General features: G+C 41.1%; 1 protein-coding gene across 2 annotated transcripts in view; it reads left to right on the top strand.

Annotated features, from left to right (window-relative positions):
• The window catches only part of LOC124798710 (aryl hydrocarbon receptor nuclear translocator homolog), a 530,653-nt gene that overhangs the window by 494,773 nt on the left and 12,158 nt on the right, over window positions 1–23,722 (top strand). For both annotated transcript variants that reach the window (XM_047262226.1, XM_047262225.1), the window contains 2 exons: window positions 1,771–1,921; window positions 18,974–19,140. In XM_047262226.1, coding sequence (XP_047118182.1) covers window positions 1,771–1,921; window positions 18,974–19,140 — 318 coding nt within the window. The remainder of the gene's footprint in view (window positions 1–1,770; window positions 1,922–18,973; window positions 19,141–23,722) is intronic.

Below are 23,722 nucleotides of genomic sequence, written 5' to 3'. Positions count from 1 at the left end.
ATGAGCATTTCGATTCCAAATATACCAAAGGCTTTGTACAGTAACAAATCTCCCATGTCTTGTTTCTCCTGTCACCTAACACCTCCCATATACGTACCATTCAGCCATGAAGGGCACTCCTCTCATGACTCAGTACCATCCAGGATTGGAACAACTGATTCATATTCTCGGCCAGAATTGTGACTGCCTCTTTTCATGTCTTGAAATGGGGAATATCCTACCCACTATCCATCCCACCACTCCCACCGTGGTATTCTGCCACTCACCAAAAATACACTATATCCTTGTCCATCCCTACTCCACATCTGCTCCCAATAACTTGTCTCATGGCTCATAACCCTGCAATAGACGTAGGTGCCATGCCTGTCCCACATGTCCTCCCACCACCACCAACTACCACAGTCTCCTCACAGTTATCTCCTATGCCATCAACACTCCTGTGTCATTCCTATATAAGCAGCCATGTATCTACAAACTAAGCTGCAACCACTGTGCTGCTTTCTGCGTGGGCATGACAACTGACAAGCTGTCTGTCCACATGAGTTCCCACTGCCAAACTGTGGCCAGAAGACAACTGGACCAGCCAGTTACTGAAGGTGCTGCCCTACATGATGTACTGCTTCAAAGCTTGAACTATCTGGATCCTTCCTACCAACACTAGCTTTTCTGGACTGCACAGTGGAAACTATCCTATTCTCCCGTAACCCCCCTTACCCTAATCTTTGCTAGTCCATGTCCACCTATATATCCCCTTCCCTGTTCCCACTTCAACACTACATAGGTGCCTATTCCACCAATGCACCCACTACTTTTTTTCTGCTTATCTCCTTTTCTGCTCTCCCCCCCCCCCCTCCCCCCCAAACTGCACCTAGCAACCGTACCCTTTCCCCTCCATGTCCCTGCACGCTCCCTCAAGCAGCTTCACACCTTCCCCCACCCCTACCCAGCTCCCCTCCTTTTTGCCCTCACACCCAGGCCAGAGTGTTGCTCCCATCAGGCACAGTTGCTGTCTACAGTCTGGCCACCACAGCCAGAGACTGGTGTCCTACACATGTGTTTTCTGTATGAGAAGAAGACCTTTTGACCAGAATCTTAAATGTCTTGCAATCTTTTCATTGTGCCTGTGTGCAGTTCAGTGTCTCTTCTATATTGTGAGTAGCAATCTGTCTGTTTCATAATATTGTTGTTAAAAAGAAATAAATGTAATATAAGGTTCATAAATGAGAAAGGTGTGAAAGTATAGCCGGCCGTGGTGGCCGAGCGGTTCTAGGCACTTCAGTGCGAAACTGCGCTACTGCTACAGTCGCAGGTTCAAATCCTGCCTCGGGCATGGATGTGTGTGATGTCCTTAGGTTAGTTAGGTTTAAGTAGTTCTAAGTTCTGGGGGACTAATGACCTCAGATGTTAAGTCCCATACTGCCCAGAGCCATTTGAACCATTTGTGAAAGTATAAATGCTCATAACTAGAGAGAAGTTGAGCTTTTTTTAATTTTACTGGTTTTATTATATTGTTTACGATTTGTAACTGTTTTAATTACAAATCTGTCATCACATTTTAGAACAGGTACTGCTGAATATGGTAATTTGCGTCAGTACCTGCAGTGTTTATGTTTACTGTTATTCTTTCACATGTCATAAAATTCTGAATCTGTACAACATTTAACCAAGAAACCACAAATCAGTTAGTAAAAAAGTATCATAATTTCTGGTATATACCACAATTTTGTTTTGTATATTTAAAATGTCTACTGCTATTTTGTTTACTTGCAGTTCTGAAGCTGAAAGGACAGGTCATGTCAGTCATGTATCGTTTTCGTGCAAAGAGCAGAGAATGGGTGTGGCTACGGACTTCTGCTTTTGCCTTCCTTAACCCATACACTGATGAAGTGGAGTATATTGTGTGTACAAATACGAGTGCCAAGTAAGTTTAGTTTGGTTAACTACACTATATTTACCAATATTTGCTGAAGATAGCAGATTTTTTAAATATTAGATCTTAATTTCTTTCCTTCGGCAGTTTTATGCCCTTCAATGTATTTATTTATTCTTCCTCTTATCATAGTTATTGATTCAAGAATGCACACAGAAATGAATACACTCATATAAAGAGAGTGATCTGTGTGAAGTCTTGACACAATGTTCTCTACCACAGAGTTATTAGCTGTATAATTCCACATATTACTTATAGTAACATTATTTCCCTAAACTTTAATTAATCTTTCATCTTCATAACTATACATTTTTAATTTGTATAAAACTAACAGCCTGTTGTTCTCCTCTTTCATTCTCTTGATTGTAGCTTTTTTTTTTTACAGTCTTCTTTCAGAAGAAGTCAGACAGTTTGTACTTTGAATTGAAAATCTGTGACAGGTTAAAACTGTTTGCCAGATGGGGCTCTAAACCAGATACCCGCTTTTCAAAGGCAGTACACTACTATTTACACAACCTAAGTACTCCCACAGTCCAGCTCGGCACTTCAACTTGCCACTGGTGTTTGTCCATATGTTTCAAACACCAGGAATTTCTTCTTCCTCTCCTCCTATCTTCTTTGTTTTCACTTATTGATGAAACATTGTGTTGTATTTGTACCTGTAGAACATGTGAGTAAATATTAATTGCCCAGTCTTAAAACATTAATGGTGTCTGTCTGCCCCTATTGCTCTCATTGACCGAAGCAGTTATAACATTCCCACAAGGGCCAAGGCCCAGGAAGATTGCATATCACGGGGAGTGCTCTTACAATGTTCTGGGTTCAAGTCCTTCTTTAGTACACAGTTTTAACTTGCCACGATATTTTGAAACAATGCACAAGCCACTGCAGTGTGAAACTGACAACAGTCTGTAAACCGTACCTTGGTTGCCATTAAACCATTTCCCTGCGACATTATTTCTTCAAAAGTACTGCCCCAGCAAAGCATTCCGGAGAGCTTATGTGAAGTTTGGAAAACAGGAGAGAGGTAGTGACAGAATTGATTAAGTGAACGCAGCTCATGAATCATGCATGGCCAGCTCAGTTGGCAAGAGCATTTCTTGTGAAAAGCAAAGTTTTGAGTTTCATTCCGCAAGGGAATTTCAGCTCCAAGGAAGAGTGAAAAATTACTTCTTGTATAACCAATCTCAGAGACCACTCTCTGCACCTGCTTATGGCTCTCTGTCCATTAAAACAATACCGGCCACAAACATTTTGAAACAGGCCATGCAACAAGTAATATTCATTACTTTACAAATCAACCAGGAACTTACGTTTTCAGGTAGACGAAGGCACTCCACTTTCTTCAAAAAATTATGGACGTATAGACTCCTGACAGCTAGAATGAACTAAGAGATATCTACTTAGTTGTAATGCATGCACATACTCCAGTGTTGCAAATTTGCTTGCAGACAACCTGTGAACTGCTGTAAGAAACATAGAACATTGAAGTCGTAGCCACCACGTACATTTTCAAAAGCTATGTTTGGAATAGACATTGTAAAATGGGGTGAATAGAAACAGTTTTCAACTTGATAATTTTGAAAAGAAATATGAAAAGCAAAATTATATCGGATTATAGGTCTTGCGTGTAATTTATAATTAGATTTAGGATCTAACTCGTGTTTTTATAACATTAAAAATAAAAATCTTGGCATTTCTATTCACCGGTCAGTGTTAAACTTACTATTTTTTCTATTTATTCATCTTTGGGATGAGTAGGGACATGTCAAAATCTGTTTTGTGTCTGGGAGAATAAGAAACAAAATGTATCTGGTAAAAAAAAAAAAAAAAAAAAAAAAAAAATATATATATATATATATATATTCAATACAGACTTAAAATATTGCATGAATTGTGTTTTTATTCTGTTTTCCAATTTAAAATTTTTGCATCTTTTATTAATTTATTGTAACATTAGAAATGATGAGCTTGGTTAGTTTGTTAATCCGTTAAGTCACTGACATCATGTTAAAAATGATGTGTTTGAGTCTACAAGTCATTCCCCCAGAAGTAATGAAGAACTTTGAACAACAGATGAAAAAATGACTCCTCATCTGTTAAAATAAACGTGTTTAATCGGCCTTGTTTTTTCAAAAGAACAACAATATAACTTTTTACTTCTAAATAAAATTTTACATGTATACAATCTAAATGACTGCTTACTTTTTCTATATACTTTAGCTTAATCTCCTGGATTGAGAACAGTGGAAGGTGGTTCATCATTGCTGTCAAATTCTTGTTCTTCTTCTGAAGAAGCACTGATGATTACTATTTCTGTTCACCCCACTAATTCTGAAAATACAACCCCAAATTTTCAGTTACAAGAGTCAGATTAAAGTACACCTTAAAATTTAATTTTTGGTTAATCAAATAGTATTGTACATTTGCTTACCATGTACTTAAAACAACACAATTTAGATTGGTATTCACAAGTAAAATTCATGTTGTTGTTGTGGTCTTCAGTCCTGAGACTGGTTTGATGCAGCTCTCCATGCTACTGTATCATGTGCAAGCTTCTTCATCTCCCAGTACCTACTGCAACCTACATCCTTCTGAATCTGCTTAGTGTATTCATCTCTTGGTCTCCCTCTACGATTTTTACCCTCCACGCTGCCCTCCAATGCTAAATTTGTGATCCCTTGATGCCTCAAAACATGTCCTACCAACCGATCCCTTCTTCTAGTCAAGTTGTGCCACAAACTTCTCTTCTCCCCAATCCTATTCAGTACCTCCTCATTAGTTACGTGATCTACCCACCTTATCTTCAGCATTCTTCTGTAGCACCACATTTCGAAAGCTTCTATTCTCTTCTTGTCCAAACTATTTATCGTCCATGTTTCACTTCCATAATGGCTACACTCCATACAAATACTTTCAGAAACGACTTCCTGACACTTAAATCTATACTCGATGTTAAGAAATTTCTCTTCTTCAGAAACGATTTCCTTGCCATTGCCAGTCTACATTTTATATCCTCTCTACTTCGACCATCATCAGTTATTTTACTCCCTAAATAGCAAAACTCCTTTACTACTTTAAGTGTCTTATTTCCTAATCTAATTCCCTCAGCATCAGCAGATTTAATTTGACTACATTCCATTATCCTCGTTTTGCTTTTGTTGATGCTCATCTTATATCCTCCTTTCAAGACACTGTCCATTCCGTTCAACTGCTCTTCCAAGTCCTTTGCTGTCTCTGATAGAATTACAATGTCATCGGCAAACCTCAAAGTTTTGACTACTTCTCCATGAATTTTAATACCTACTCCTAATTTTTCTTTTGTTTCCTTTACTGCTTGCTCAATATACAGATTGAATAACATCAGGGAGAGGCTAGAACCCTGTCTCACTCCTTTCCCAACCACTGCTTCCCTTTCATGCCCCTCAACTCTTATAACTGCCATCTGGCTTCTGTACAAATTGTAAATAGCCTTCCGCTCCTTGTATTTTACCCCTGCCACCTTCAGAATTTGAAAGAGTATTTTCCAGATAACATTCTCAAAAGCTTTCTCTAAGTCTACAAATGCTAGAAACGTAGGTTTGCCTTTTCTTAATCGTTCTTCTAAGATAAGTTGTAAGGTTAGTATTGCCTCACGTGTTCCAACATTTCTACGAAATCCAAACTGATCTTCCCCGAGGTCCGCTTCTACCAGTTTTTCCATTCGTCTGTAAAGAATTCGCGTTAGTATTTTGCAACTGTGACTAATTAAACTGATAGTTCGGTAATTTTCACTTCTGTCAACACCTGCTCTCTTTGGGATTGGAATTATTATATTCTTCTTGAAGTCTGAGGGTATTTCGCCTGTCTCATACATCTTGCTCACCAGGTGGTAGAATTTTGTCATGACTGGCTCTCCCAAGGCCATCAGTAGTTCTAATGGAATGTTGTCTACTCCTGGGGCCTTGTTTCGACTCAGGTCTTTCAGTGCTCTGTCAAACTCTTCACGCAGTATCTTATCTCCCATTTCGTCTTCATCTACATCCTCTTCCATTTCCATAATACTGTCCTCAAGTACATCGTCCTTGTATAAACCCTCTATATACTCCTTCCACCTTTCTGTCTTCCCTTCTTTGCTTAGAACTGGGTTGCCATCTGAGCTCTTGATATTCATACAAGTGGTTCTCTTCTCTCCAAAGGTCTCTTTAATTTTCCTGTAGGCAGTATCTATTTTACCCCTAGTGAGACAGGCCTCTACATCCTTACATTTGTCCTCTAGCCATCCCTGCTTAGCCATTTTGCACTTCCTGTTGATCTCATTTTTGAGACGTTTGTATTCCTTTTTGCCTGCTTCATTTACTGCATTTTTATATTTTCTCCTTTCATCAATTAAATTCAATATTTCTTCTGTTACCCAAGGATTTCTATTAGCCCTCGTCTTTTTACCTACTTGATCGTCTGCTGCCTTCACTACTTCATCCCTCAGAGCTACCCATTCTTCTTCTACTGTATTTCTTTCCCCATTCCTGTCAATTCTTCCCTTATGCTCTCCCTGAAACTCTGTACAACCTCTGGTTCTTTCAGTTTATCCAGGTCCCATCTCCTTAAATTCTCACCTTTTTGCAGTTTCTTCAGTTTCAATCTGCAGTTCATAACCAATAGATTGTGGTCAGAATCCACATCTGCCCCTGGAAATGTCTTACAATTTAAAACCTGGTTCCTAAATCTCTGTCTTACCATTATATAATCTATCTGATACCTTTTAGTATCTCCAGGATTCTTCCAGGTATACAACCTTCTTTTATGATTCTTGAACCAAGTGTTAGCTATGATTAAGTTATGCTCTGTGCAAAATTCTACAAGGCGGCTTCCTCTTTCATTTCTTCCCCCCAATCCATATTCACCTACTATGTTTCCTTCTCTCCCTTTTCCTACTGACGAATTCCAGTCACCCATGACTATTAAATTTTCGTCTCCCTTCACTACCTGAATAATTTCTTTTATCTCGTCATACATTTCATCAATTTCTTCATCATCTGCAGAGCTAGTTGGCATATAAACTTGTACTACTGTAGTAGGCATGGGCTTTGTGTCTATCTTGGCCACAATAATGCGTTCACTATGCTGTTTGTAGTAGCTAACCCGCACTCCTATTTTTTTATTCATTATTAAACCTACTCCTGCATTACCCCTATTTGATTTTGTATTTATAACCCTGTAATCACCTGACCAAAAGGCTTGTTCCTCCTGCCACCGAACTTCACTAATTCCCACTATATCTAACTTTAACCCTTCCATTTCCCTTTTTAGATTTTATAATCTACCTGCCCGATTAAGGGATCTGACATTCCACGCTCCGATCCGTAGAATGCCAGTTTTCTTTCTCCTGATAACGACGTCCTCTTGAGTAGTCCCTGCCCGGAGATCCGAATGGGGGACTACTTTACCTCCGGAATATTTTACCCAAGAGGACGCCATCATCATTTAATCATACAGTAAAGCTGCATGCCCTCGGGAAAAATTCATAGTAAATAAATTCAGTACCGTGTTGAATGTTTGTCCGAGAGTGAACAGAACACCTACTGACAGTGTCACCAACATCGAAATTCATAATTTCTCTGTTAGATTGGTACATTATCAACATAGACAAGCAATTATTTGAATTCTTTTCTTATTTGTCATCTGACACGATAGCATAGAACTTTTTTGAAAGTTTCGTTTCAGTTCACCCCATTGTTTCTTTAGTATCCTTGCCAGTGAACATTGCTATGGATGCAGATGTGCTGGCATGGGTAGCACAGCAGATTAGTGCAGACAACTGGTATGGAAGGCATACGCTGGAGGGAATACATGATGAGTTGTCTGAGCAGACCTGCTGATAGAAGTGTTCACCTGCAGGCAATAGCAATTGACAGCTTGAAGGTGGTTCATTGAACTCTCTGCCAGGCACTTTATTGGTTCATTGAACTCTCTGCCAGGCACTTTATTGTGAATAGCAGAGTAATCAGGTAGATGTAGATGAATAGTTAACTTGGGAGGGGGCAGTTCTAACGCTGAGTTCAACCACTGCAGACCTCAACTTGCACGTTGTGCCATATGCTGTTTGTTTGTGTTCAGTTGTCAGCTGCCCATGCCTGTCATGTGTCTTGTTGATTCCTGGGCATGTCTCTTTGCAGTTTCAGGCTTTCTGCTTCCCCATAGGTTGACTTGAGCCGCAAGTTTTTGTTGCCTCCGCTGTAGTTGTGCTCTCCAACTTGTTGTTGAGCCACCGTTGGTCCGTACAATACCTTGTGCTGACAGTGTTGGTAGCAGCATTGTTTGGCTGTGCAGGTACTGAATGGAATGAGGGACGTTCTTACATGTGTGACACTTCGCTCTCTCTCTCTCTCTCTCTCTCTCTCTCTCTCTCTCTCTCTCTCTCTCTCTCTGGGCTACGATGGGCCCATCATTTCTACTGTGCTGTGCTGGCGGGAACAGTTGCACATATAGAAGGAGCAGCAGCAGCATGAGCAGATGCAGATGCTGCTTAACCAGCTGCAGAATTGCTTCGTGCCCAACCAGATGGCAGTTGTAAGAGTCGAGGGACATGAAAGGGAAGCAGTGGTTGGGAAGGGAGCGAGACAGGGTTGTAGCCTCTCCCCAATGTTATTCAATCTGTATATTGAGCAAGCAATAAAGGAAACAAAAGAAAAATTCAGAGTAGGTATTAAAATCCACGGAGAAGAAATAAAAACTTTAAGGTTCGCCGATGACATTGTAATTCTGTCAGACACAGCAAAGGACTTGGAAGAGCAGTTGAACGGAATGGACAGTGTCTTGAAAGGAGGATATAAGATGAACATCAACAAAAGCAAAACGAGGATAATGGAATGTAGTCAAATTAAGTCGGGTGATGCTGAGGGAATTAGATTAGGAAATGAGACACTTAAAGTAGTAAAGGAGTTTTGCTATTTGGGGAGCAAAATAACTGATGATGGTCAAAGTAGAGAGGATATAAAATGTAGACTGGCAATGGCAAGGAAAGCGTTTCTGAAGAAGAGAAATATGTTAACATCGAGTATAGATTTAAGTGTCAGGAAGTCATTTCTGAAAGTATTTGTATGAAGTGTAGCCATGTATGGAAGTGAAACATGGACGATAAATAGTTTGGACAAGAAGAGAATAGAAGCTTTCGAAATGCGGTGCTACAGAAGAATGCTGAAGATTAGATGGGTGGATCACATAATTAATGAGGAAGTATTGAATAGGATTGGGGAGAAGAGGAGTTTGTGGCACAACTTGACTAGAAGAAAGGATCGGTTGGTAGGACATGTTCTGAGGCATCAAGGGATTGCCAATTTAATATTGGAGGGCAGCGTGGAGGGTAAAAATCGTAAAGGGAGACCAAGAGATGAATACACTAGGCAGATTCAGAAGGATGTAGGCTGCAGTGTGTACTGGGAGATGAAGCAGCTTGCGCAGGATAGAGTAGCATGGAGAGCTGCATCAAACTAGTCTCAGGACTGAAGACCACCACAACAACAACAACAACATGCCACATAGTGACCCCGGATCTATGACTAGGGCAAAAATTTGATAGTGGCCTCGCACCCCGCTCCCCCTTGAACATTTGAGGTAGGATGTCAAAAAAAAATCGATTTTTCAAAAATGTGTTCATTTTGTAGCACACATCTTTCTGAAGATGGTCTTAAGTGTACCAAAGTGCAGTGTGCCTCTTTACACACCATTCTTCTATCACACCTCACTGTACTTTGCTCTGTGAAATTCAAACATGTATGTTTTTTAATGGAAACCATCAAGCCTGTATTCAGGACAGTGGAAATGAAAATGTCCTGTGGTCCTCCCCTGCTCCCAGTTGGCCGGTTTGACATCCTGCCCCCCTTAAAACAAGCTCATAATTGCTACTGGATGGGATTATTTGTGACCAGAAAATTTCTCTCTCTTTCTTGCGTATTAGCTAATAACTTTCTCTTTTGTGTGACATACAATTAAATGTAGGAAACATAAAAGCAGTAAAGACAAGAGACAAGCAAGACAGTACACATTTCTTCAATCCTTAGGTCCCAGCATTTCTTTCTCTCTAATCTTATTACAGCTTTACACTGCGTGCTTTCCTTTCTGGGAAAGAATCTATTACCTCATCAAAATTCGTCAAACGTTTTGCTACATGAAAAATCAAAATGTCATCTAATACCGAAAAAGCTGTTAATACAAATAGTACCCAAGAGTGGTGTGGTTTCTCGATTTGATTACGTCTGTTTCATTACTGTCTGGTAGATAAAACACACCAAACAAGCAAAACTGTTTTGTCACAAATGGTCATTTTCATTTATGTCACTTACATAAATAACATGAAATACCAATATCAAATGCTATTAGGCCTACTACTAGCAAAAAGTCTGATGTTAGGAAATACTTTCACATTATCTCATATGCTCCAGTTTATAAAGCACGAGATCGAAAAGTAGTAGTAGTAGTAGTAGTAGTAGTAGTAGTAGTACATAATTTTCATATAAATTTGGAATCATTATATTGTCTCACATAATTTGGTGTGATGTCCCCATTTCTTCTCCTTCCTCATTCTAACAAACCATCTTGTCATCACTAATACTGTAACTGTTCTTGCTGTTGTCAAAACGTATTCTCTGGTTAACTTCACTAAATCACCGGTTTAGTTATGCCACGTTTATTCCCTGGTTAGGCATTACTACATGTTAGTACAACGTGTTTTCCACTCTCTGCATCTGCTGACTGAGGACTATGCAACTGGCCCTTAGTAGTGTAGCAATCTGGCAAAAATTTTCTGTCAGAATTTCATTTTCTTGGGTACACCGAGAAGATAATATGTAATTACCTGTTATTCCTGTTAGTCATTAATTTCTGCTGTAGTAGTCTGGGTCTATGGATGTCACTAATAATACTAACAACTACAATCAACCACATAAACAAACCGACTGGCATTCTCCTGTTCAGGTTTATTCGCCTTAGCTCAATATAGCCCTGTCCCCTTTTGGCTGTGGGAAAGCTTTTTATTTGTAGATGCAACAGGGATGACAATTCCCATAGCACAGACATCACGTACCTGGATGCTAGGTACTTTGTGAAACAAGGTTTTTTTTCTTTGAGAATGTGAATTTGGCACCCCTGAAATTGCCACTCGGAGCAGATACCCTGGTTTGCCACACTACCCCCCCCCCCCCCTTCCAATCCCTCCTCCTCCTCCCTATATCCAGGCTTGCCACACAGGTAGCAAGCGAGGTGCCTGTTGTGTAGTTTTCTTCCACGCTGCTAACTCTCTTTGGCGGTTTGGGTGAGTCTCTGGAAAGGGGGGTTCTTTGTGCATTGCCAGGTAAGACGTATTGTTGATCCAGTGTTGATCCAGTTGATAAAACTGCCTTTTTATTGTCGAGAATTTTGAAGCCACACACTGAGCTGCCAAAACTCCCATTTGGTGAATGTTGCAGATTGCTTACATAGTATTTTAGAAGTCAAATCCATGCAGTGGCAACATGGTTCCAGTTTAACCAGCACTCCAGGCAGTCGTGTGTGGCCTTGATTGCCGATTTGTGGGGTCTCATGCCAGTGTCATTTTGAGTATGGTACTTCATATGCAGACTAACTGATTTGGGACATGATTGATCCTCAGTATCAAACTGGGCATGATTGATCCTGAGTACCAGACTGGGCCAGTGGCATTATCCCACTCTACTTTAGTTGATGTTGCCCAGATTGCTGAACATTCAACAGTTTTCATGTGACACACTTAGATGTACACAGTCAACAGCCCCCAGTGCCCCTTTGGGTTTCCCAGGTGGCCAACTCTCCCAGCAAGTCATTGTGTTGACGCCGTTGATGATTCTGGTGTTATGTTGTCACAGTGCTGCCCTTCTTCGCCCCTGTCAAGCTCGGTGTGTTTGCATCATTCACAGCATTATAATTCCTGCCCATGGCATTTTTCAGTTCCTCAACTTCACTCTCCTTCCACTCATTGGGTGAGCTAGCAGTGCTGCCCTGATTGTCTTTTGGTGCATGTTCAATTAGATTGCCTGATCTCGGAGCTCACGTATGGGGTATGCAGAGCAGAGTCCTCTAACTGGGGAGGTATCAAGCCTGATGTCCCATTCAGTCTTGGATCCCTTGTTGTTCTTAACATATATTAATGACTTGCCACTCCATATTTATGAAGATACAAAGCTACTTATTTTTGCTGATGATACACGTATAATAATCACACCCAACAAACAAGAATTAGCTGAAGAAATTATAAATAATGTTTTTCAGAAAATTATTAAATGGTTCTCTGCAAATGGATTCTCACAAAACTTTTGAGAAAACACAGTATATACAGTTATGTACAGTAAATGGCATAACACTATTGATAAATATAGACTTTTAGCATAAGTCTATTACTAAGGCATAACATTCAAAATTTCTGAGTGTGTGCATTGAAGAGAAATTGAATTGGAAGAAACACCCTGATGATCTTCGGAAGTGGTTAGGTTCAGCTGCTTATACTAACAGGGTTATTGGAAATTTTAGTGATTAATGTATCAGTAAATTTGCCTTCTGTGTGTGTTTTCATTCATTGCTTTCATATAGCCTTATATTGTGGGGTAATTCATCATTAAAGGAAAAAGTATTCATTGCACAAATGCACGTAATCAGAATAATAGCCTAACAGACATTTATTTAAGGAACTCGGGATAGTTACAATACCTTTGTAGTATAGATATTCACTTATGAAATTTGTTTTTCATTATCCATCCAAATTAAAAAATAATAGCAAAGTGCATAGCTACAGCACTAGAAGAATGGATGATTTTCACTATTCTGGGTTAAATCTGACCTTGGCAGAGAAAAGGGTTAATTATGCTGCCACAGAAATCATTGGTCATTTGCCAAATAGCAGTAAAAGTGTGACACATAGCCAACCAGCATCTAAAAAGAAATTAAAAGAATTTGTGAATGACCTATCCTCCTACTCAGTAGATGAATTTTTAGATATGCAGGAGTGATGCTAAATAATAATGATAATAATAATAATAATAATAATAATAATAATATATGTTCCACATCATTATGAAATGTCTTATTCATGATCTGTGGAACAAGTATTAACACAATGTAAATGCTGTCAGGTAGGCCATGTAGCAACTATTCGTGACAGTCAGTGAGTTGCTGATTGGTCATTGGATGTCCCTGAATTTTCACTGAAATCTGGGATTTTCTCTGACGGCCTGCATCTGTTGCCCTAGCGTGTTTTACTGATGCTGGTAGTGGATGGGTGACTGGCTGAATTTCAAGTAAACATGGGAGTGGCAATTAGATATGTACAGACTCTTGGGCTGCCCAGCACTGCAACAGCTGCTACTATGAGTTGTATCATACCATAAACAGCGTATTCCTTTCTGTCTCTGCATGGTATAAAAAAGTGGAACAGCAACTTACATTGTTAGTGGTTGATTCCCATTGCTGCAAAATATTTTTAGGTTAGCCGCTTTTTCTTGTTTTTTGCTTCCAGACAGTTGACAAAGTTCTTTTAGTGTCTCATTCGGTCCCTTTTCAAGATTTAGACTCAGAGCTTTATTTCTCTTATTTCATCGAATCAGTGGCCCACCCCTCTGTTGATGTTTCAGAAGCCCAACAGCACTGGAGGGCCCAGTATCTTTCACGCATTGACTTGCATGATGCGTACCTGCAGTCGCCATTGGTCGTAGCTTCTTAGAGTTTGTTGACAGAACCCCCTTTGAGCTTAACCAGTTCAATTGCTTGCCTGTTGGAAACTCTTCTGTGACAGAAATTTATCAGTGATATTTGGAGCTTTTGATCATGACATACCCTGTTGTGTAAACTACCTTGGTGACATCTGGGCCGCGGGCTCTACATCAGAATACCATTTTTGAAATCTACAGAGAGTTTTCCAATGTCTTCTGGAGAATATCCTGCTGTGAAGTTTTCTTCCCTGCTACCACTGACTCTGTTTGCCGGTTTTGATTAATCTACGGAAAGGGGGCTCTTACTGCATTGCCAGGTAAGGTGTGTTGTTGATCCAGTTCATAAAACCGCCTTGTTATTGTTCAAAATTTTGTAGCCACACACTGAGCTGAGAAAGTGCAGTTTTTCTCCTAGAGAGTACCGTCTGTTGGGACTTACGCTTAGTAAAGATGGCTTCACCCTATGGATGATAACATCCAGGTCATCTTCGACTTGCCGACATCTAAGAACCTGAATGAGCTAAAGTCTTTTTTGGGCAAGCTTTCATATTATGCTAAGTTCGTTCCCCAGGCCACACACATCTGCCATTCCCTTAAATGTCTTTGCCAAAATGGCATTAATCTTGTTTATTCTGAAGATTGTCAACAGGGTTTCAGTGCCCTAAGCAGTAGTTGTGCTCTTATCCCTTTTTGGCTTCTTTTACATTGGGAAACCTTTAACCCCAGTGTGACATGTCCCAGTATGGCGTTGATGTGGTTCAGTCCCATCTTTAACCCAAATTACACCAAGCAGACCATTGCTTACTTGTCAAAGACACTTTCCATGGCACAATGTAATTGTTCACAGGTGAAGAAAGAGGTTTCTGGCTATTGTTTTCGGAATTAAAAAGTTTCATGTTTTCTTGTGTGTGACAGGGTTTCCTCCTTAACACCATCCACAAGCCACTGGTTTCCTTGTTTGGCACTCGTTCCAAGATACCAGATAGGACTGTCCACCGATTGCAGAGGTGGATCCTCTTGCTCAGTAATTGTTGCTATGTCATTCATTCCTGCCTCAGTGTCCGGCATGCAAATGTTGATCTGCTATTGCGACTGCTGGTGGGGCTCAATCTGGAGTTCAATCGGCTGAAGGCTCTTGTGTTTCTGTTGGATGATAACCTTGCAGCATATCTTGTCGGATTTTCCATAGAAAGTGTAAGAGGTCATGAGCGCTATGGCTGTTGAGCTACTTTTCCGTAAAATCATTTCGGCTGTCCAGATGGGCTGGCTGGACCGTATTTCCTGGGGTGTTGATCCGGCATGGTGTATGGTTTTTATCATATGTGATCATATCAGTGTTATCCAAGGGGCCCTCTTTCTTGCCACAGGGGAGCAGCCCTGTTAGCTGGTCCCCCCCCCCCCCCCTTTTCCCCTCTCCCCCATTGTTGTGTCCCTTCAAACCCCAGCTGCTGCATGTGTCACATTGGGATATGACTTGTATGGAGGCATTGGTGTGACGTCACATCTACAGGTTGGTGGTTGATCGCGATGTCGAACATCTGGTGTGGGCTTGCGGGACCTGTGCTCAGAACAAGGCTGCATCACTGTACCACTTTTCCCGTTAGCAGGTCGCAGAGCTCCCTTGGAACAAGATGCATGTCGGTTGCATGAGTCCATTTTTGGGCTGCATGTGTTTGTTGATGAGTGATGTCTTTTTAAATTTAGTGTAGGATGCTAGACTGTCTTGCACGCCATTGACTGTCACTCTTCATGTGTTGTTGGTCATTTTTGCCATCAAGGGATTCTCCAGGACCATTGTGTCTGATAATGGTCCACTTCCATCCTTCTGGTGGAGCCAGCAGCATCTGTGTTGCCTACTTTGGTGGTCGGTCCACTGCCTGAGTCTCCGACACCCTCTCTGGTTCTGTTGCCAATGTCACGGCCCAAGCCCACATTGGCTCTATGTGACTTTTCAGGGGTTGGGGGATTTAGTATCCCTGCCAACAGACATCACAATTTAGACAGATGAGCTGGTGTGTGTACTGCAGCGGACTAGTGCAGAAAAAGACTGTGAGGCGACGCATGTGACATATTGCAGGGGCAGGCCAGCTGATGGAAATGTTTACCAGCGTGTGACAGTAAGCCAGGCAGAGCAGTTCTACTGCCGAGTTCAACCCCTTGTGGACCTCGCCTTGCACCTCATCCTGTGTGCTGTCTCCGTGTACTCAGTCGTCAGCTGCCCACAGCTCCCATGTGTTGTGCTCACCCCCTTGCACATATCTAGTGGTTTTGGACTTCTTGCTTCCCTGTAAATTGACTCGTACTTCAAGTTTTTGTTTCCTCCTGCAGGGTTTTGTTTCCTGGCTTATTACAGCCCATGGAGCAAGGTGTATTAGAGCGTTTCAAACTATATTACTTAAGAGAATTGTTATGTAAGTTATTGTTAGAATGAAAAGAGGAGGGAGAAGAAAGTCTGGCAGTAAGTCATAAAAATATTCATTTGAAACATGCGTCCTACATGATAGGGGCAGCATGGGATGGTGTAAAGGATCAGAATTTGAAACAAATGTGCAATAAAATTTTGGGTACAGCAGAAAGTTCTCAAAGTCTGATTGAAAATGATGAACAGAATGTTATGTTCAGAACGCTCAAGATACTTAGAGAACTCAATTGCCATGGAAGTGATGAATAAGATATTCAAAAATGAACGAGTGTCTATGATTTACGAGGTGCATTCAAGTTCTAAGGCCTCCGATTTTTTTTCTTATTAACTACTCACCCGAAATCGATGAAACTGGCGTTACTTCTTGACGTAATCGCCCTGCAGACGTACACATTTTTCACAATGCTGACGCCATGATTCCATGGCAGCGGCGAAGGCTTCTTTAGGAGTCTGTTTTGACTGGAAAATCGCTGAGGCAATAGCAGTACAGCTGGTGAATGTGCGACCACGGAGAGTGTCTTTCATTATTGGAAAAAGCCAAAAGTCACTAGGAGCCAGGTCAGGTGAGTAGGGAGCATGAGGAATCACTTCAAAGTTGTTATCACGAAGAAACTGTTGCATAACGTTAGCTCGATGTGCGGGTGCGTTGTCTTGGTGAAACAGCACACGCGCAGCCCTTCCCGGACATTTTTGTTGCAGTGCAGGAAGGAATTTGCTCTTCAAAACATTTTTGTAGGATGCACCTGTTACCGTAGTGCCCCGCAATGGGTAAGGATTACGCCCTCGCTGTCCCAGAACATGGACACCATCATTTTTTCAGCACTGGCGGTTACCCGAAATTTTTTTTGTGGAGGTGAATATGTGTGCTTCCATTGAGCTGACTGGTGCTTTGTTTCTGGATTTAAAAATGGGCATCCACGTCTCATCCATTGTCACAACCGACGAAAAGAAAGTCCCATTCATGCTGTCGTTGCGCGTCAACATTGCTTTGCAACGTGCCACACGGGCAGCCATGTGGTCGTCCGTCAGCATTCGTGGCATCCACCTGGATGACACTTTTCGCATTTTCAGGTCGTCATGCAGGATTGTATGCACAGAAGCCACAGAAATGCCAACTCTGGAGGCGATCTGTTCAACAGTCATTCGGCGATCCCCCAAAACAATTCTCTCCACTTTCTCGATCATGTCGTCAGACCGGCTTGTGCGAGCCCGAGGTTGTTTCAGTTTGTTGTCACACGATGATCTGCCTTCATTAAACTGTCGCACCCACGAACACACTTTCGACACATCCATAACTCCATCACCTCATGTCTCCTTCTACTGTCGATGAATTTCAATTGGTTTCACACCACGCAAATTCAGAAAACGAATGATTGCACGCTCTTCAAGTAAGGAAAACGTCGCCATTTTAAGTATTTAAAACAGTTCTCATTCTCGTCGCTGGCGGTAAAATTCCATCTGCCGTACGGTGCTGTCATCTCTGGGACGTATTGACAATGAACACGGCCTTATTTTAAAACAATGCACATGTTTCTATCTCTTTCCAGTCCGGAGAAAAAAAATCGGAGGCCTTAGAACTTGAATGCACCTCGTACTTCCAAGGCATCAAAAAATGTAGTATATTGAATTTGTAAATCTTGTCACTGGTAAAGTACCTCATCAACTAGTGGTCCAGAAAATGAAGATCAAAACATACCAGCTGCTTTTGAAGCATTTACATGTTTAGATACTGGCTTGCAATGGTTTGAAGCCCAAGAAGAAATTGACCAGATTCAGATATCTATCCTGAAGAAAGTGTGCGACTTGGTGGCTTGTAAGTGGGTAAGCTTGCTTAGAAAGAATTCAGTTAAGGATTTTATAAGTGTTAATCCTGTACATGCAGAGTGATTCCATGTTGATAATACAAACTTTCTGTGATGATGGATAAGGATAAATGTATCAACTTGAGGTAAGGGAGCTTGGTCCGGAAACAATGAGTTGAAAATTACAAGCGAAACTTGTTCTGATACTTCTTTAGTGCAAGCTCTTTGCTTTTCATATCCTGGGAGAAGGTAGTATGGATCAAAACAAGAAAAAAAGTCTTGTAAACATGGGCTGTAAAATGCATGTGTTTAGAGCTATGAGGACTTTTTCAGTAGAAGAGATGTCTTTCATAAGAGCAAAGATAAACAGGTGCTCATAGCTCTTGAAAGTATGCACTTAAGAGCCCATGGTCCATACTTACCACGTTTTGGATATGGTAAGTAAAGAGCTTGTAGGAAAAGAGGTCGCCTGTTAGAGATAACAGAATGATTTCCACTTATAACTTTCAACTTGGTCACATCTGGACCAGGTTCCTTTACCTCAGATTGATACATTTACTCTTTTTCGTATTCCAAAAGTTTGTAATATCATCACGGAATTACCCTGTCTGTACTGAACATGGAAAATGCAAATACATTACATTTTGTTTACTAGGCTGTAGTCCATACACTCCTATTGTACACTTTGTAATAATAAAAGAGATCCATGTTGTAAATATATGTAGTTTTTATTGGTAAATGTAAGTGTACAGTTTGATTATCCAAATAAATTATTTTTATGAACACCTATGTCCCTTATTTAGTTTGGATAATCGATGCTCTACTGCAATTCTTCATTTTTTGACAAAAAATGTACCACAGTTACCAGGAGTGCAACATAAGTAATAACCAGCAAAATGTCATATTAAATGTATTACAATGATATAATATGTATTTTTAATGTTTGCTTGATTATGAACTGAGGTTTGAAATGCATAGTGATAAAACTACGTAATAATAAACTGCACGTCAGATAAATCATGACCGGTTTCAGAATTCATCATACTGGCTTCATTTTTTCCTCCCAGTAACATCTAGGCTGATATTGTGGAACACAGACATGATTGGGCGTTTGCTCTCTGTGCAGGTCACTACATGGGCAGGCTGATAACACAGCCGGAGACCCTACTGATCAGGTCACCAGTTACCAGTCTGCAGGTCCAGGCCCTGGGCTTGATTACAGTTTGCAGCGTGCTCATCGTGCTGCAGATCAGGTTTATCCACATATGATGACAACAGCACCTCATATCCAGGGTAAGTATTGGGAATAGATGTAATGAAGTGCATTCAATGCTACAAAATGATTTGGAGGGAAAATGCCTTTATAGTCACTGCAATGAGATACGGGCCACATACAGGAAGATTTTATTTCATAGCCAAAAGAAGAAGAGCTGGTAGTAAAGAATGAAAAATGTATAAAACACTGGAAAATAATGTCCAGTAAAAAATAAGTAACATTTTAGTGACTTTCCTAGCAGATATCAGAGTAACAATTCATTGATTTACTGTTGTGAAAAGCTGCAGAACCCTGACATTAAATTCTGCTCTTAGAAACGTGCAGTGTTATTGGTGTTCTGCACCAGTTATCTTTTAGATAAGGGATCCAAAAATGCACTGATCAGCCAGAACACGTGTCTGTGCCTAATTCACATGGAAGGCACATCATGTGATACTAAAGACAAATATATCAGGTCCCATCAAACTCCAAACCACTTCTGTGGTTCAGATTCATTGATGATATCTTCATAACGTGTACCCAGGGCCAAGACACCATGTCCTCTTTCCTCCACAATCTCTATGCCTTCTGTCCCATCCACTTCACCTGGTCCTGTCCAACTCAATGTGCCACTTTGTTGGAAGTTGACCTCCCTTTCTCTGGTGGCTCCATCTGTCTCTTTATCCGTATTAAGTCCAGTAACCACCAACAGTACCTTCATTTTAACAGCTATCACCCCTTCCACACCAAAAAATCGCTCCCATACAGCCTGGCCACCCATGGACACCATATCTGCAGTGACGAGAATCCGCTTGGCCAGTATGCCGAAGATCTGACAAAGGCCTTCACAGACAGCACTACTCCCAAATCTAGTCCACAAACAGATTCCTGCACCATTGTCTCACACACCTCTAACCCTCCCATCACCCCCAAGACTTGGGTGCAAAGAAATTCCCCACTCATCACCCGATATCAATCGGTTATGGAGCAGCTAAACCATGCTTTTTGCCAGGACTTTGATTATCATTCATCATGCCTGGAAATTAGAGAGTTCCCATGATAGTTCCCACCACTCCTAAAACAGTATTCCAATGGCTACTCAACCTACATAGCATTCTTTTCCACCCTTATGCTCTTCCTCAGTGGTCATATCCCCATGGAAGATGCATTTACAAGACCTGTCCAATTCACCAAACCAGCACATTGTACTCCAGTCCTGTCAAAGGCTTATCCTATCATATCAGAGGAGGGGCCACCTGTGAAAGCAGCCATGTAATATACCACCTCTGCTGCGATTTCTACAAACGTTTTGTGTGGGTATGACCACGAACCAGTTGTGCACCATAATGATTGGCCACTACCAAACTATGGACAAGAAAAGAGTTGACTTCCAAGTGGCACAAGATGCTGCTGAGAACAACATGCTGGATTTCAATGGCTGCTTCACAACCTGTGCCATATGAATGCTTCCCTCCAGCACTACCGTATTTACTCGAATCTAAGCCACACCTGAAAAATGAGACTCGAAATCAAGGAAAAAAAAATTTCCTGAATCTAAGCTGCACCTGAAATTTGAGACTGGAAATTCAAGGGGTGAGAAAAGTTTTAGACCGCACCTCCAAATTGAAACAAAGTTGCGCCATTGTAACATGAGACACAATTTGCGTCGAATGGATGAAGTTACAGCTACAGTAGTTTGGTTCGAGTTGTAAGCTTAACAGTTAAGCTTTACCAAGTAGCCATTGCTATGTGTCAGGTGCTCCGTCTGTATTTATACGGGTACCCTTCCTTTTTCACGTGCTTCATCTGGTTTGAATCGATTGCTTATTTTGCTTTGCTCTGATAAGTGCCGTACTCTTTGATATAGGTGTTTATGTCACTCTAAGCTGAAAATGCATTATTTTACTGTGTCATGCATTGTTTGTCGCATTCTGATAATGAGTGCTTACGACCTGTCACCGCTCGTGGCATGGCTTGCTTTTGTGCGCACTACCGCGGCTTACAATAAAAAAAGGAGAGGAATTGTCTCATAAGCGAAACAATGGCATGAGACTGCTATTTGTTGTTACTTACACTGTTGCTTTCTTTGATAATGATCAACAAGAACCAAATAATAGACTGCGTATAATAGAAGATGTTCTAAATGAGAGTTTAGCGAAAAATTTTCTCCATTTGAAAATCTTTGCAGACGCTTCTTTAGTATAATACATTCTGCACAGAAATTAGAGTCATCTTAGATTTAAAAATCTAGTCAGTTGCCATGCTTCATTTCTGACTTTATCACTATTCAGCACAAGAATAATATGAATATAAACATGACATGATGTGTATATTCTTCCGCGTTTGCTGTCGTCTCACTCTAGTTTCGTAGTTTATTAGGCAGGCAGGATTTATATGACATAGCAGCAAACACAAAAGAATATATGTATTCTGCTATGTGAGTTATGTACCACTATTGTCTTCTCTCGTCATATACCATCTTAACATAATTTTTTCAAATTGACTTGTGTGGTGTCACCACCAGACACCACACTTGCTAGGTGGTAGCCTTTAAATCGGCCGTGGTCCGTTAGTATACGTCGGACCCGCGTGTCGCCACTATCAGTGATTGCAGACCGAGCGCCGCCACACGGCAGGTGTAGTCTAGAGAGACTCCCTAGCACTCACCCCAGTTGTACAGCCGACTTTGCTAGCGATGGTTCACTGACTACATACGCTCTCATTTGCAGAGACGACAATTTAGCATAGCCTTCAGCTACGTCATTTGCTACGACCTAGCAAGGTGCCATATTCTTCAAGAATGTATTCTGAACTGATAATATTGTGAATCATACCTCACGTCAGTATAGTTCTTCCCTCCTTACACCAACCTGCGTGAGCTAAAACGCGTGCATTTCGGCCTCCATTAGTAACACAGTGTTGGCTCTTCTGCCAATGCAACAACTTGTCCTATATCGTGATGTGCTTTGCTGTACAAATTGTATGATCTACAGGACCAATAATAAATCAAATCAAATACATGGCATAATGTTTACATTCTTCTACCTTTTCTTTTAATTTATTTATGCACGCAGAGGTTTTGGCGCCAGCATTTATCTTTGTGCCTGCAAAGCATGCCTGTGTAGCACTACATATATTCAATGGCAGAAGTTAGTTGTGGCGGCACCTACCAACATTTTTCAGAACTTCTGCTTACTTTGCACTCGATTCTAAGCTGCAGGCGGTTTTTTGGATTACAAAAAACCGGAAAAAAGTGTGACTTAGATTCGAGTAAATACGGTAGATTGTCTCAGCTATGTAGATAGGAATTATCCTCGCAACACGTCATTCACTTCCGTAATCATCCTGCCCACAATTTCCACTAACTCACTAGCTCCATACCCTCTGTCGAGTAGTGTTCCATTCCTCTGTCCTGTTACTCCTTCCCAATCTACACCCTACATAATCTACATTGTTCATCAGATGGACTGACAGGCTCCGGTGGCCATGTGCCACATGCCTGGCCCATGTACCTGCCACCTGTTCCATCCGCATTCCTATCCTGTACACTTGCTGTCTCCCTCAGAGTTGCTAGCTTTCTGCCATGAACTCCACCTCCTGCTTCCTGCCTCTTTCCTCTGCTTACTCCACCTGACACAACCCCTACCCCGTTTCACTTGCCAGACTGCAATCCTGGCATTGTGTGTCCCACCTCTGCTTGTCTGCTAGTCAGTAAGTAGTCTCATTTTACTGATGTATAACTTTCCTGTGACTTTAAAGGGCTGCATGCTGTAAAGAATCGAGAACAGTTTGAAAATAACTGTAGCATTCATAAATACAACACTAGGAACAAAAATTGTAGTGACTAGTAGTGTGTATGTTTTGTAAGTATGAGTGTAATTTCTAACATATGCTTCTTTTTAGTGGTGTATATCTCATCCCAGTAGATTCCCCTTAGCCACTTATTGTGATACTTGATTAATAAAGCAAGGTTTAATATTTCCTTTGTAAATATGTGTCATGATGTTCTAGTTGATCATTGCATATAAGGAATGAAATGCATTGCACGAAGTGGCACATACGAGGGCAGTTCAATAAGTAATGCAACACATTTTTTTTCTGAAACAGGGGTTGTTTTATTCAGCATTGAAATACACCAGGTTATTCCCCAATCTTTTAGCTACACAACACTATTTTTCAACGTAATCTCCATTCAATGCTACGGCCTTACGCCACCTTGAAATGAGGGCCTGTTTGCCTGCACGGTACCATTCCACTGGTCGATGTCGGAGCCAACGTCGTACTGCATCAATAACTTCTTCATCATCCGCATAGTGCCTCCCACGGATTGCGTCCTTCATTGGGCCAAACATATGGAAATCCGACGGTGCGAGATCGGGGCTGTAGGGTGCATGAGGAAGAACAGTCCACTGAAGTTTTGTGAGCTCCTCTCGGGTGCGAAGACTTGTGTGAGGTCTTGCGTTGTCATGAAGAAGGAGAAGTTCGTTCAGATTTTTGTGCCTACGAACACGCTGAAGTCGTTTCTTCAATTTCTGAAGAGTAGCACAATACACTTCAGAGTTGATCGTTTGACCATGGGGAAGGACATCGAACAGAATAACCCCTTCAGCGTCCCAGAAG

The sequence above is a fragment of the Schistocerca piceifrons genome, chromosome 5 (genome assembly GCF_021461385.2).
Source record: "Schistocerca piceifrons isolate TAMUIC-IGC-003096 chromosome 5, iqSchPice1.1, whole genome shotgun sequence".
Lineage (NCBI taxonomy): Eukaryota > Metazoa > Arthropoda > Insecta > Orthoptera > Acrididae > Schistocerca > Schistocerca piceifrons.
The sequence above is the reverse complement of the archived record's forward strand: the minus strand, read 5'-3'. Positions and strand labels throughout refer to the sequence as shown.